General features: G+C 42.6%; 1 protein-coding gene across 6 annotated transcripts in view; it reads right to left on the reverse strand.

Annotated features, from left to right (window-relative positions):
- Positions 1 to 715: 715 nt before the first annotated feature.
- The window catches only part of NPNT (nephronectin), a 164,740-nt gene continuing 150,580 nt past the window's right edge, over positions 716 to 14,875 (reverse strand). For all 6 annotated transcript variants that reach the window (XM_029596875.1, XM_029596878.1, XM_029596895.1 and 3 more), the window contains 4 exons: positions 9,940 to 10,032; positions 9,145 to 9,243; positions 4,619 to 4,875; positions 716 to 2,068 (listed from right to left, as the gene is read on the reverse strand). In XM_029596875.1, the coding sequence (XP_029452735.1) occupies positions 1,973 to 2,068; positions 4,619 to 4,875; positions 9,145 to 9,243; positions 9,940 to 10,032 (545 nt within the window). In that variant the 3' untranslated portion in view covers positions 716 to 1,972. The remainder of the gene's footprint in view (positions 2,069 to 4,618; positions 4,876 to 9,144; positions 9,244 to 9,939; positions 10,033 to 14,875) is intronic.

The raw sequence follows: 14,875 nt of genomic DNA on the forward strand, positions 1-14,875 counted from the left end.
GTTACCTTTAAGATTATTTAACAAGCTCTTCCACAAACTCCTCTGAAAGTGTTTGAGCAACTGTGTTAGTCCACACTGGCTATAAGGTGACAAATGATACTATATGTTGCACCAATCATTCAGTTCTCCTTTCCTGTGAGGGCTTTTTTGGGACACTACTTTTCATGGAGCTACATCGAGCAGTTCAGGAAGAATTGCAAAGGGGCAGTACACAGAGGATACAAACTCTCTTCTGAGATTGTGACACTGTTCTATCGTCATGTTTTATATTTCGGCTTCATTATAAAACCATGTATCAACTGGAATGGTGGTATTAACTTATCTGTTGTCAATGCTGATAGCCTGCTACAATGGGATAATTAAGTGCTAATTTTGTATTTCAACAAATTGCTACAGGATTCTGTAGTGTGCTGTCAGGGCAGCGCTTCCATTAGGCAAACTAGGTGGGTGCATAGATTGCCAGGGGGGGGGGGGAGCAGCAAAACCCTACCAGCATGAGGCCAGGGAGGTGCTGTGCCGGATCTACTACCCCCCCAAAAAAAGTAGGACTGTTTTGGAGCTATTGCCCTCAGTAAGAGGGAATGCTGTGCCCTAGACGTAAGTTGGGAGGGTGGTGGTGCATGACTGAAAGTTCACCTAGGGCACCAACCACTCTTGCACTGGCCCTGCGAGCAGTTCTGATATAATGCTGCCTGTAGCTTTTGTACATGGTCTCTGGCAACGAGGGAACATCAGAGCCACACATGACATGTCAACCCTTTTTTTTTTTTTTTTTTATTACTAGCAAAACAATTTTTTCAAAATGCTGAATGTTTATAATCCCATGGCTAGTTTGGCCAAAACACTATTAAACAAAAAGCAAGTACATATTTTGACAAATTATACATGAGCTTTGTTTCCTTCCTTTTTATAAAAAACTAAAACGTCTTTTTTTTTTTTTTCATGAAATGTCTGGTAACCATGGCTAGACGTGTTTCATCCGCCTCTTATGAACTCATAAAAATAATGCATTGGTTTATCATATTCTTGCCCTTTCTAGGGAAATGTAACCAGCTCTCATTATCAGCACAATTTTTTTTTTCAACCCAAAATTTTATAAGTTAAAGCTACCAAAGACCATGGACTCTGACTAAAAGGCAACAGAGTTTTGTCTACGTCTTGGGAGCCCTGACCATTGTTGATTTGTCTGTGGCCACCAACAGAGGGCCACGCAGGATAATTTCACATATTGTATTCATGCTCAAGTGATGACAGCTGCCTTCTCCCTTGGCACTGGAGTTCACAAAACATTAGATGTGTATAAATATATCAGTAACCATACATATTTACACAAAACACTATCGGTATGGAGGGGATATAGCACCTTTTCTATGTAAGGGTCTTGCATGCGTTTACCGGTGTTTGCTGGCAGAATGCAAGGAAAAATGCTTTTGCTAATGCAACACATCCTTATGTAACGTCAGTGGCAGTAAATAGTGATGGTTCAGGTGATCTTATAATGTGCTTTAAATTAGGAACATAAACCATAACTCCACAGTACATAGTATACAATATAACTTAGAAGCTAGAAGACTACGCGTGTCAAAAAAAAAAAATGAGAATAGTAATTTCATACTGCCGGTTGGATTTTCCTTTCAGGACATTCAGGCACAATTCGCTTTCCTTCACACAGGGATTTTTGCACAAGTGCTCCACAACTGAAACTGGGGATCCTGTGGCCTTGTGCACAGCATAAGCAGGGATGAAGTTTAACTACTTAATATCACCTGGAAGTTTCATGCCCTTACAGGAAGATTCTTCTTTAGTTTTGTTTTTGACAGCGAGAGGCACTCACGCTTTACAGGCATTGCATGAAGCAGTCAATCGAGCAGTGAGCCACAAAAACGTTCTGCCCCAGTAGGGGTTTTCCCCCCCTCCCACCTTTGAAACACAGGGCTACAGGTGGACAGAAAGGACCAGACGGTTTGTTTTGTTAATGATCTTCAGAACAGCGGCCTTTCCTCAAGCTCACGTCATCCAGTCCAATCTCTCCAGCTCCTCCTGCTCCTCTTTCACCTCTGAAGATCACCTGGGAAAGGAATGGAAACCCAAAAGGCAATGAAACAGGAAATAAGTGCATATTATGGCCATACCTGAACCACTGTATCCCTTGGAGGTAGGGGAGGTATTCCGTAATTGCCTTAAGGAAATGCTTTCATCTTATTAGACTCCATTAAAAAAAAAAAAAAAGAATCTCTAGACTTCTAAATCTTGCTAACCTGAAATGTAATTTTCAGTAACACACACATACGATTCAGGGCCAATTAAATGTTTGTGATCCACAGAAAGTGAGAACCTCTCCTCCCCCCAAAGTCTGTACAGCTTCGGTTAATTATGTTCCATAGATACAGAACCAAATTCCTTTCTGTCCCTGGAAAAATAATTGGAATAAATCCCTGACTAAGCAATCGTCAACTAGAAGCTTCTGCTGGGTTTGCTCTCGCTGCTGAGTGAATTATTTACAGATTGTTTTGGCAAGGCGGCTGCTTTAAAACACCCCTCACCAGATTTCACTGGCTTGAGCAGGAAGCTTGTCAGGTTGTGCTGTCAAGGGGGAGGAGTGCCAGAGCACAGAGCTCTCTGATATAACTGCCCCGCTTCCTCTATATTAGATACTGCAGAGGAGTCCAGGTGGGGAGGGAGGAAGCTTAAGCTGCTGTCAGCCTCTTTTCATTCTGTTCATCTCCTCTGTGGGACCTGCTGGCCTGCACCTGTTCCCCCCCCCCCCCCAGCAGCACGACTGGAGTAAGTCAGAATTCTCTGAGGCAATGTGACACCGCTTCAGAATTACTGCAAAATGGATCCCGGGCACAAAAGAATTCATAGCATGCAAAGTATGCCGAGACTGCCCTCGCCTATAATTAAGTGCATCTCACTGGGATAAAATACAATAGGTTTGTGTGAAAATTGTTTTAAATGCCAGCATTTACCGACTGCTTGTTGTGGCAGTGTGAATGCTTGTGCAAACATAAAAAAACCCCAAAAAGCAGTACAATCAAGATGGAAACTCTTTGTCTGTGTCCCGAGAAAGACGTCTAGCGTTACGGATTACTGAACACCCTCACGACAAACGCACAAAACAGGAAAAGATAGAAAAGATAAATTTTTCTTTGCTGCTGCATTTTCCCTACCAACAGCTGTCCTTGGGATTTGTGTTGGGGTTTATGGGGGCGTTCTAAACCCAGTGTGATACAGGCATGGACTGGTAAAGAGTGGCTAGGAAAGAAAAGTCGCAGGCCTGTAGTACACATGAAAGAAGCCTGGAGAAACTTGTGCCTTCACCTGGACAAAACCCAAGATTTGAAAATTCCCTCTTACTCCCCCCCAGCTCCACTTAGTCCTAACACATTACTTGGACAAACTTTAGCTGGCTAAAGAGAGGTGGTGATGTAGGCATTTCGGGGCATGGTTAAGGTTTAGCCGATGAGTGCTGACATTGAGTGCTAACTAGCTATCATAAGCAGGATAAACCTAGTTGGAAAAATACCTGTCCTGCAGTTACCCACATAGCATTCTCTGCGTAACTTTAGCCAGGTATATTCAGCTACAGACTTATCTGGATAACTACCTCTGAATATCCGGGTTAAATTGGCCATGTAACCTTCCCGCTCATGGCCCCACTGAGTAATCTATCTCACAGTGTTATCTATATCTAGGATGACATGCAACAGAAGAATTTAACGTAGTCAACAATTTAAATTTTGTTGAATTGCTGGTTAAACTTGGGGAACAGCACACACAAAAGTAAAAACTAACATTTCATTTGGAACTCTTCTTTGCATTCTAAAATTGGTTGCAGAAGTACAATGGCACGCTATTTGACTCTTTAAAATTTCCTCTCACACTTACACAGAATAAATAAATCGTCACAGGTGTGAGCATTAACCCTGTTGTCAAGGCTTTGGTTTCTACCACTGTCCATTCATTTACCTCTTAAAGGCATTTGTTCAGCAGATCTCTGCATCTCATGCTCACAAATGGACGTTAAGTAGGAAGAAGTTCCAGGATACCTGGAGTGTATGCTAGATGTGGACACAGAGGTCGATATTCAAAGGGTTTGTGCTGGGTAACCTTTCAAATTATCCAGACAAAATGTGATACTGAATATTTCCCACCGCTGGCTGGCTAAAGTTTGTCCAGGTAACTCATTACTCAAAAAAATGTAGCTGGATAAGAGAGACAATGACAGAGGGGTTCTGGGGGTGTGGTAACATTTTAGCCATGAACACCAATATTCAGTGCTACCTGACTATAGTTGGCTGGGCAAATTGGGATGCAAAAGTACCTGTCCAAAAGTTATCTGGATTACTTCATGCAGGTATTTTCAGCTGAACACTTATCTTGTAATCTTCTGCTGAATAGCTGAGTAAATGTATCTGGTATTGGCCTGCTAAATGGATCGGAATAGAGGCTGCGTAGAACTACAGAAATGATGAGCAGTAGGAAGCTGAAGGCTTGACAATGGTATCATCAGGGCTCATGGGTTTCAAAATTGTGCTCTGTCAGTCAGCTTTCTGTGCGAGATTGTGTGCCCATCACATGCTATCTGCTTCACTACAGAAACTGCAGCTGTACTTACACTTTTGATGCCTGCCCCTTGTAGAGATAGTCGTGTTTGCCTCCAACCATGGCCACCATTTCTTCCCCACACTGCTGGCCCATGAGCACCATTTTTTCGTACAAACAACTGGAGTGTGCCTGAATGTAGTCCAGGAACCTTGTGCCTAAAGGAGAGACACAGCTCCCCAGAATATCCAAAGGGGCTAAGAGGAAGGACCAAGCGTGCTGTTTTTCCCCTTTTCCCTTCAGCTTCAGGGATCGTCAAGTACTGGCCACCTGAAAAATAACCCCCAAACAATCCTTTTATAATTCTTTAAAATGTATAATTCTTTCAAATACATATTTCTTCTTTCAAAAAAGAGAATTATATCTAGAAAAAACTAATTCAGTTACCTTGTAAGTCATGTACAAAAAAATGTAAGAATACAGCCTTCAAACATAAGATACAATTCAAATTATTTGTACTACGTTACTGAAAATGGTGACTTTTAATGCTTTGGCAAAGTGCTTCCCACAAGCTAGACCATGCATTTGTTATATTGCTCAGTTGTTATAATACGCCGTATAGATAACCAACAGGTCATGAGCTCATCATTAGGGACCTGGATTCCAAAGCCAAACCCAGCCACTGTACCCTTGACTTTGGCCTCCTAACACATTTTCTAAATACACCGTTAGAAACCAGCATCCTAACTTCAAAGATGAGAGAAGACCATCATCAGACCCAAACTAAACAAACCAAGCCTAGATGGAGCCATAGGTGACAACTACAGGCCTTGTTCCAACTTACCCTACTTAGGGAAACTTATCAAAGAAGCTGTTGCTTGCCAACTAATCAAGCTAGTAGAAGACAGACAACTCCTCAACCCATACCAACCATGCTTCTGGGCAGTTATAGCACAGAGACCACATTGAAAGATCTGATAGATGACCTAAGAAGGGGTTTAGACAAGGGCACCAACTAGCTCATAGTCCTCCTAGACTTCTCAGCAACCTTTGACATTGTGGACCATGACATTCTAATCTCTTGCCTAGAGATCCTCGACATCAAAGGCACCATTTTAAAATGGTACCAGTTGTTCCCCAAAGACAGATCACAAAGAGCAGAGGTAAATACTGACTTCTCCATCTCCTAGGACAGTGATGGCGAACTCCAGTCCTCGAGTGCCACAAACAGGCCAGATTTTCAGGATATCCACAATGAATATGCATGAAAAAGGTTTGCATGTACTGCCTCCATCGTATGCAAATCTATCTCATGCATATTTATTGTGGATATCCTAAAAACCTGGCCTATTTGTGGCACTCGAGGACTGGAGATCACCATCACTGTCCTAGGATCTAAAATATAGAGTAGAGATGTGAATCGGAACCGGAATTGATTCCGGTTCCGATTCACATCGTGAATTTTTTTTCGTGCGGCCCGATCGGGTTTTTTTTTTTTTTTTTAATTGGCTGCGCCCGAGCCGATAAACAAAAAACCCACCCTGACACTTCAAAAGAGCTCCCTTAAGCTTCCCCCACCCTCCCGACCCTCCCCAAAACATTTTAAATTACCTGGTGGTCCAGTGGTGCTCGCAGGAGCGATCTCCCACTCTCGGGTCATCGGCTGCCACTAATAAAAATGGCACCGATGGCCCTTTGCCCTTACCATGTGACAGGGTATCGGTGCCATTGGCCGGCCCCTGTCACATGGTAGGAGCACTGGATGGCCGGCGCCATCTTTAAAAATGCGCGGCCATCCAGTGCTCCTACCATGTGACAGGGGCCGGCCAATGGCACAGATACCCTGTCACATGGTAAGGGCAAAGGGCCATCGGTGCCATTTTTATTAATGGCAGCCGATGGCCCGAGAGATCACTCCCGGGAGCGCCACTGGACCACCAGGTAATTTAAAACGTTTTGGGGAGGGGGGGGGAAGCTAAGGGAGATGTTTTGAAGGGTCGGGTGGGTTTAGGGATTCCCGCCCTCCCCCAAAATGATAAGAGAACCGCACGAACAATTTCATGGGGTTTTCCTATCGGTTTTTGGGAGCCCCCGATTTCTGACGACTTTGAAAATATCATACGATATTTTCAATTGTCAGAAATACAATTCACATCCCTAGGGATTTGTGCTGTCAGTATTACTATTCAACATCTACATACAGTCTCTAAGCCTCATCACCAGATAGACAGGTCTAACGTGCCATTTCTACACAGAAGGCTTATGAATCCCACTGCAGACTAGGGCAAACCTGTATAGAAATTCAAGGCAAATAGGTGCTTGCAAGAGTTTCATAGGTAGATGACAAAAAAATAAAAAATCCAAAATTGAAACAAAACAGAACTAGATTCCCAGATAACCAAACAACTCTCAAACTCCACCCCCCCCCTCCCCACGAACCTACAATTGACAGAAAGACCTTATCCATCAGCAAATTAGCTAAAATTCTAGGAGTGACCAACTCGCAACTGATCATGCATATACAAACCTCCTTCATGGTAAAGCTACTTTCCTGACACCATGTAACGTTCAAAATCTGAGACAGTATTTATAGTACCTAACAATAGATGATACGACAACAGTGATACAGGCCCTGATCACCTCAGGACTGGACTATTGCACTCCCTATACACGGCTTACAAAAATCACAATTTGGCTGTCTGCAGCTGGGCTAAAGCATAACAAGATGCAAACTGTCCAACCACATTATAAACAGCCTGCACAAACGTCACTGGCTGTCTGTTGCCAGCAGGATTGAATTCAAAATTCTGCTCCTGATCTACAAGACACTTAACAAGCCAAAAGATCTCAGAGACTGGCTGATTCTTTACACCACAGAAAAATCTCTGTTCAGCATAAGAGATTCACCTGTGCATCCCAACTAAACAGGGCTTTCTCCTGCTTGGGCCAATAAGAACAAAAGATTTGCCATACTGGTTCAGACGAAAGGTCCTTCAAGTCCTGTTTCCAACAGTGGCCAATCCAGATCACAAATACCTGGCAGAATCCCAAGGGAGTAGATAGATTCCAAGCTGCTTATCCCAGGGATCAGCAGTGGATTTCCCCAAGTCCAGCTTAATAATGATTTATGGACTTTTCTTCCAGGAACTTGCCTAAACCTTTTTTAAACCCAGTTACACGAACAGCTTTCACCACATCCATTGAATTCCAGAGTTTAATTATGAATTGAGTAAAAAAACATTTTCTCCTATTTGTCTTAAATGTATCACCGAGCAACTTTATTGAATGCCTCCTAGTGTTTGTACTTTTTGAAAGAGTAAATAACCAATTCACATTTACCCATTCCACTCCACTCATTTGATAGACCTCTATCATATCTCTCCTCAGCCGTCTTTACTCCAAACTGAGGAGTCCTAACCTCTTTAGCCTTTCCTCATAGGTCGCCCTTCTCTGTACCTAAACTGTGGAACACCATCCCAAAGGACATACGTGCCATCAAGAACTGCCTAGGTTTTTATTTATTTTTTTATTTAACACTTTTTTTCTATACCGACCTTCATAGTAGAGACCATATCAGGTCGGTTCACATCGAATAGGGGAACTGAACCAAGAACAGTAACCAAAAACAAAAGGTTGAACATGAAAAAGCAAAGTTACATTTAACAGGGAAATTAAACTTGGAAGCATAGACTGCTGGAAGGAAGGAAAGGCTAGAGATAGCGGAGAAATTATTAGTATAAACAGAGGAAACACTGCAAGGCCTGGCTATTCTTCCTTCCCAGTCAATGCTTTGAGATTCTCCTCCCCCACACAAACTTCTACTTACACTTTGACCTCCTATCCCCACACAAGACGGCACACCTGCTTCATATACCTAGTCATTTATTTTTGTGTTCATCTTTTCTGCCTTTTGCCCCCTTTTTATTTATCCGCTACATTTATTTGTTCCTTGCTATACACCAGAAAAGTCGTATACACTCTGTGTCAACCTAATAGGGTCATTCATCAAAATGGGTTATGGCGTTCACGCATACGATAACGCGTCAACGCATGCATTAACACCATAACGCATGCGATAACTGCACTAATGCAAGGCACGAATGCAAATTCTGGGAAGGGTCGGGATTAGGGAGAAGTTTGGGCAGGATTTATGAAAATGAGGGGCAATATCGCAATAATGCTGGAAATAACTACACCTTGGGATTTTGCATCTGAGGAGGGAGATTCAAAACAGGAAAATAGTGGGAGAGGTGGGAGAGATAATATCAAACTACCTAACTCCCTGCAACGCTATGTTTCATATATAATTCCCCTTCCTTTACTGTTGGTTCTTCTCTTAAGAGAGATAAAATCAAGGTACCAAATATTCCTAACATATTTTACATTATGGGATACACTAACATTTAAGAGCCTTTTCATAATATTTGCAGTATGCTGAATTTCAGCAGCACGTGATAGAATTAGTGGTGTCAATCAGGATGATTGACCAATTCAGTCACTTTTGGTGAAAGTTACCAAGATGCGCAGTTGGTATACAACAGTAAAAACAGTAGGAATCGCCACATAGGTACAGAACAAAAAGTGACAAAATAATTTTACCTGAAGGGTCTCTAACAGGTTCCCAGTGCAAGTCATCCTCTGTGTCCCTGATCCAGCCACAGAAACCACTGTCAAAATTGCAGCTGTGAAACAGGGGATCTGTGAACAACAGAGCAGGACAAAAAAAGCAACAACCGCAATCACTGATCTTTGTCTCTTTTTGCCTACTGTCAAAGAGCAGTATCCAACTTCTCCCCAGATTTCTGATTACTTTGCAATACTTCATTTTAAAAAGCAGGAATCAGTTTGCCCTCTGACAGTGCCATGCAATTATTAAGTCCAAGTTCTGCTTTTGCCCTTCTGGTCAGCTGGAGCTGCGGGTGCTATGGAGGAAGTCCTGGCTATGTACCAGGTTCCCTAGCTAGCCGTCATCCATAGTCCCTGACAAATGATTGCTCCAGTATTGGCAGGGCTAGACAGGAGATGGTGGGGGGGAGGGGGGAGGGAGTTTAAAACACGAATGAAGGCTTGATCGGCAGAGACTGATTCCAGTTGAGCTAGAAGCCCAGAGGAGAAGGAAGAAACTGTGGAATCAAGAAAAATACTAGATAACAAATCAAATGCAATGATTTTTCATCACTCATAAGGTCAAAAAAATCAGTTTGGCTGGGCATATACTCAATTTACCAACAGAGCCAAAAGCAAAGAAAAGATATAGACTACACAGAAGCGAGAGGAAGTGTTGGAAACAATCTCACATATATTATAATAAAGATTATTTTTCATTTTTAGGTAGAAGCTAAATGAAATAGCATTAAAAATCTAAATGTCCTAAAGGAGTTGCTCCCACTCTACCTGGATCATCCTTTGCTTCAGATTCATCTGCGCTGATGCCCTTTTCTATTTCAAACTCAAACAGGTCATTGTTCACTCCAGGCTGGCGAGGAACTGAAACGAAAAGTAATTTGCTCTTTGAAAAAAAAAATGAGAAAGGAAAAAAGAAAAAAAAAAAGCCACACAAAAAAAGAAAAAAATCTAGAAACAGCAGTATGCTACGGACTGTTATTATTTCTAATGAGGGGGCAGAGTCAAGGAGGCCTCAGGCTTCATAACCCGATAGATTTCAACCCATTTAATTACAATTCACATGAAGAGTCAGGCAGTGACCTCGGATGCAAAATCCTTTGTGCGACCTGCACAAAGGACTGACCTAGAGCACAAAGCTCAAGAGACGGCGAAACTGATGAAATCTAAGTGAGAGGAAATTTAAAAAAACATGAATACATATTTTAATAGCGCGCACATCCAAGTCCCAACTCTGCCACGATGTGTAAATGGTAAATAGCAGAAGGTATTCGGGGTTGGGATTTATTCATTTATGTGAAGAAAAAGACATGCAATGTTGAGACTCGTTGGTCCCAATATTCATTTACCATCAAAGAGAAATATTTGGGACAAACAGTGTGAGTGGCTTCCATTTAAGCCCCTGACCCAACTACGATTTATTATGTTTCGGGGTTTGGGGTTTTTTTTAGTATTCAATCAAATTCTTTGTAGGCTTTTGCATGCTGTATGGTAGCCTCTCCAGCAATTAGATTTGCACCTGAACTGAGGCAGGGGCTGCCCAGTTCCATTTTAGTCTATGGTAGATGCAGCTGACCCTTTCCTCCAATCTCTCTTCTCCCCTTAACACATTTCATTCCCTTCATATTCCTGTCCACCCTCATTCTTTTGCTCTCTTGATTTCCCTCCCCTTCACTTTCTGAAACAACTTACCCAGACATAGCCATGTCCCCTCTATTTTCACCGCCCTTCTGGCCTTGCTCTCTATCATTTTGTCTCCCCTTTAACTGGGTTTGTTTGTTTTTTTTTGTTCTTTCCCCCTGATTTTATAATGCCATCCCCTAGATGAGTACTCTTTCCTCGTATGGTCCTCAACGTTGCATCCTCTTCTTCCTCTCTCTCTCTTCATGCCCTTCCATCCTTCTTTTATCCTCTGTTTTCCTCCATTCCCTTCCCAATCAACCTCACCCAGACTGGGGGCCTCTCCCCATACCCCTCCCCGCTTCCCTTCCTTATACAGCCACCCCCCATCCCAGTCACAAGGGAAGAAGGTGAGTGAGCCCTATTTAAGGGATCATGTAGATATTGAAATAGACCTTTGATGGCAGGGAGCACAAAGTTATACAAGAAGACAGTCCACACATTGAGCTAATATTCCCAAAGGCTTGGATTTAATTTTGAGGTAGAAAAGTGTAGATGTGTACATCAACAGGAATATAGGGATCTTAACTTTCAAATCTATCTAATTCAGCATTTACATGGAGGTTAATACTGGTGTTTTACAAACTACACAGTTTATAAAATAACACAGATTTCTGCTCCAAATATGCGTGAATAGTTCCAATGCACGGAAATGCATTCTTCCTCTGTCCATTTTATAGACATACATGCATAAAAAAGTATAAAATGTATACCTGGCTGTTCATGTAGACCTGGCTGTTCATGCAGGCTTTTCCTAACTCCAATATTATTTAACGCCTAACAATCAACACACATCACCATCAATATCACTATTAGCTACCTCTTACAATGTAATTATATGTAATTAGCTGGTTTTCCTTTCCTTTTTCCTTCTCACTCCAAGTTCTATTTTTCCTTGTTACATGTAACTGCTTTTCCGCACTATTGTTCAAGTTTAAGTTTATTTTGCACTCCTGTTTCATGTGAACCAGCATGATGGGACTTTTGTCTTGAATGTTGGTATATAAAAAACTTAAATAAATAAATAAATAAAAACCCTGATTTATACCCAGAGGCGGGTGTTTTATAAAGCATGCATGTATACCATTTTGAAAATACTTGTGCACACACTAGGAAGTACAAAATTGCCGACACCTCTGCCAGTTCACCCAGACCCTCTAGCACTTCACCCTTAACCTAGTCCCCTCTTCATCCAGACCTTCCATCCAAAAACTGCAGACAACAGAAGTCCAGTTTCACCGGCGTGAATCAATTAGCAGATGTAAAAATGTACAAATATGTTGGGTATACTTACAGTTCCTGAATGTAACCTGCTTTGAAATGTCTGAAAACGCGGAATAGAACTATAATAAATAAATAGAAATAAAATCTCTCTTACGAAATAGAACAGACTGTGTGTATTTCTGATTGCTGCATCCCACCCTCCTATTATCCACGGTAAAATGTACGCTCAAGACGAAAATTTCGCGCCTACCCTCGATGTTTATAAAATAGCATGTGTGCTATTTTTATGCACGAAACCCCCTTATGAAATTTACTCCATAGTCTCTTCACTTCCTATTTGAGTTGAACAGGTTCATTCACTCCACCCCTTGCCTGCTTACTTCCCTCCACAGCAAGGGAGCCTCCTTTCTTCCTGCTACTTCTTTCTCCTTCAGTACCGAAGCACTGGCCTCTTAGCGAGAGATTTGGAGTGCGGCCTCCATGGGCATCCTGGGCCCTCGTCCGAAGTCATCACTGGAAGCCTCTCTGTGAGCCCAGCATACTCCCTTAATGGAGAAGATCCCGACTGATCCCATCAAATGACCTCACCTTTTCTCTGAGCTAGAGTAATAGATTTACTTAAATTAAGGCACTAAGTCCCACCACGCATGTGCCCCCTGGCTGACCTCCCAATCGCTTGGCCACATAACTCTTTAGATCCTGTAGTCTCCCTCCGTACAGCCACTGCCCATATTTGCCCCCTGTAGATAGCATTCTATCACCCATCGCTTACATAAAAAAAAAAGATTTTAATTACAAAGAAATGCTATTCCTGTATTAACAGTTTAAAAGAAGAAAGCTGTCCCTTTGAAATCAAAGGCCAAATTGATTCACCTCCAACAAAGTCATTTGCAGCTTTCATGTGTTAAATAACAGACTGCTTCAGTGAAAACAGATATAAACCACATGTACTTCTTTCCTCTGACTTGATTACAGCCTCTTCTGTGCAAAGTTCAGAGTGTTGCAGAAATATTATGCACAGGATTAAATCTCTGTAGAACAGTGTCAAATCTTTATATCTTTCCTGCCCACCTGAGCTGACCCAAAATGTCATCTGCTGAACATCTCTAGATTCTGGGACATTCGTGCTGCGGAAGAATTTTGCATAACTGAGTTCTGTGTAACTCACTGTATACCACTGAATCTGTTTAATACTTTTTTGAAAAACCCTAAAGAAGAACATGAATGCCAGCACTATCTAAACTAAGGACTTACATTTCCTCTATGTTGCCCCACAAAATGCAATGGTTTTCCTCCCGCATTCTAAAATGATGAATTTATCGGTAAAATGTGTTTACATGGTTCTGAGAATGGGAAGATCCCAAATTCATGAAATTTGCATTGATGCAGAATCACAGAAAGCTATTTTACCATATCAGAAAGGGGGGCTAACCAATAGCTTCATCTTGCTTTTTGTGTGCTTCTGAAATTAACCTGAAGTTCAGAGCAGCTCCAAAAAGACCCTTCTGTTTATGGGGCCGATGTAATAAAACCCGCGCTACAATCGGCGTTAGATTTTAGTACGTGTTATATTTAACACAGGCATTAAACCATGGTCCCCGCAGGATGAGGTAAGCTGATAGTATCTAAACAGATTAGGAGCATAAAAAGCATTCCAAACTGAAAAAGCATAATTTTAAAAGTTCCCCAACCTCCCCAGCATGCTGAACCATCACTCTCTCTCACATAAATAGTCTGTCCCAGCATACTAGGCAGTCCAGACCCGGGGGTTCTCCCAGGCCCCCTCCCCCTCTTTTTTCTGAGGATCACTTTAAATGAAGTCATAGGGCAGGTCTGGCTCACTTTCTAAAATGCAGTCGGCTGGTGGGTCCAGGAGTCAGTCCTCTCCCAGCCCCCTCCCGCTCCTCTTAGAAAATCATATTAAGCCATACAACTCCCTAGCCCCCTTAATCCTCCTTCCCTACTCGGGAACCCCTGCGGAGAAGACCTTACCTCCTCCAGCGGGGCTGATCTTTCACTGTCAGCCGATTGGTCCTTTCACTGACATGTGATTGTGGAGTGACCAATCGGCAGCCAGTAAAGGAGTGAATAAGTTAATATTGTGTCAGGCACATGTCAGTGAAGAGTCCAATTCTCTTTCAGAAGGCTGTCCTTACAAAGTGAAATCCATTTGTGCGGTTACATGCCTGTGGAATTCATTATTATATGTGCTGGTTTGATTAGGATTATGTCTGGGATTATACTGGCTGACTTCACTTTTCAACCTGTCAGGGACATTAAAGTTTTGTTCGTTCTTTTAATAGCTTCCATCCCAGGATCGGACATCACTGTTTCCTATGGGGTCAATTTTAAGACCCACGCGTGTCCAAGTGCACGTGGTTCCCGGCGCACACACATGGTTGTGCTGATTTTATAACAGGCCTGTTATAAAGTCCAATGGCCGTGCACTCACACATGCAGGGAGGGGGAATTTTATAACGTATGTGCGGTGACACGATTGACCGGTCCCCAGTTCCTTCCCAGTCCAATTATGGAGTGGACTGGGAGGGAACGTCCTAGTTCTAACCTTCCTACCTTTTCCCCTCTCCTCTCTGACCCTTTACCTAACCCTACCTAGCTCCTAATTTTTTATTTTAATACTTACTGCTCCTCTGGAGCAGAAGTATCTTCCATGTGCCGGCTCGTTGCCGGTGCATGCTTCCCCAGGTCGGTGGCTAAAGGCGATGTCCTGGCCCGCCCCCCCCCCCCAGACCACACCCCCCCAAGCAGGCCAGGTACTTTGGCACCTAACGGGGATTACACA

This window comes from Rhinatrema bivittatum, chromosome 1 (genome assembly GCF_901001135.1).
Source record: "Rhinatrema bivittatum chromosome 1, aRhiBiv1.1, whole genome shotgun sequence".
NCBI lineage: Eukaryota > Metazoa > Chordata > Amphibia > Gymnophiona > Rhinatrematidae > Rhinatrema > Rhinatrema bivittatum.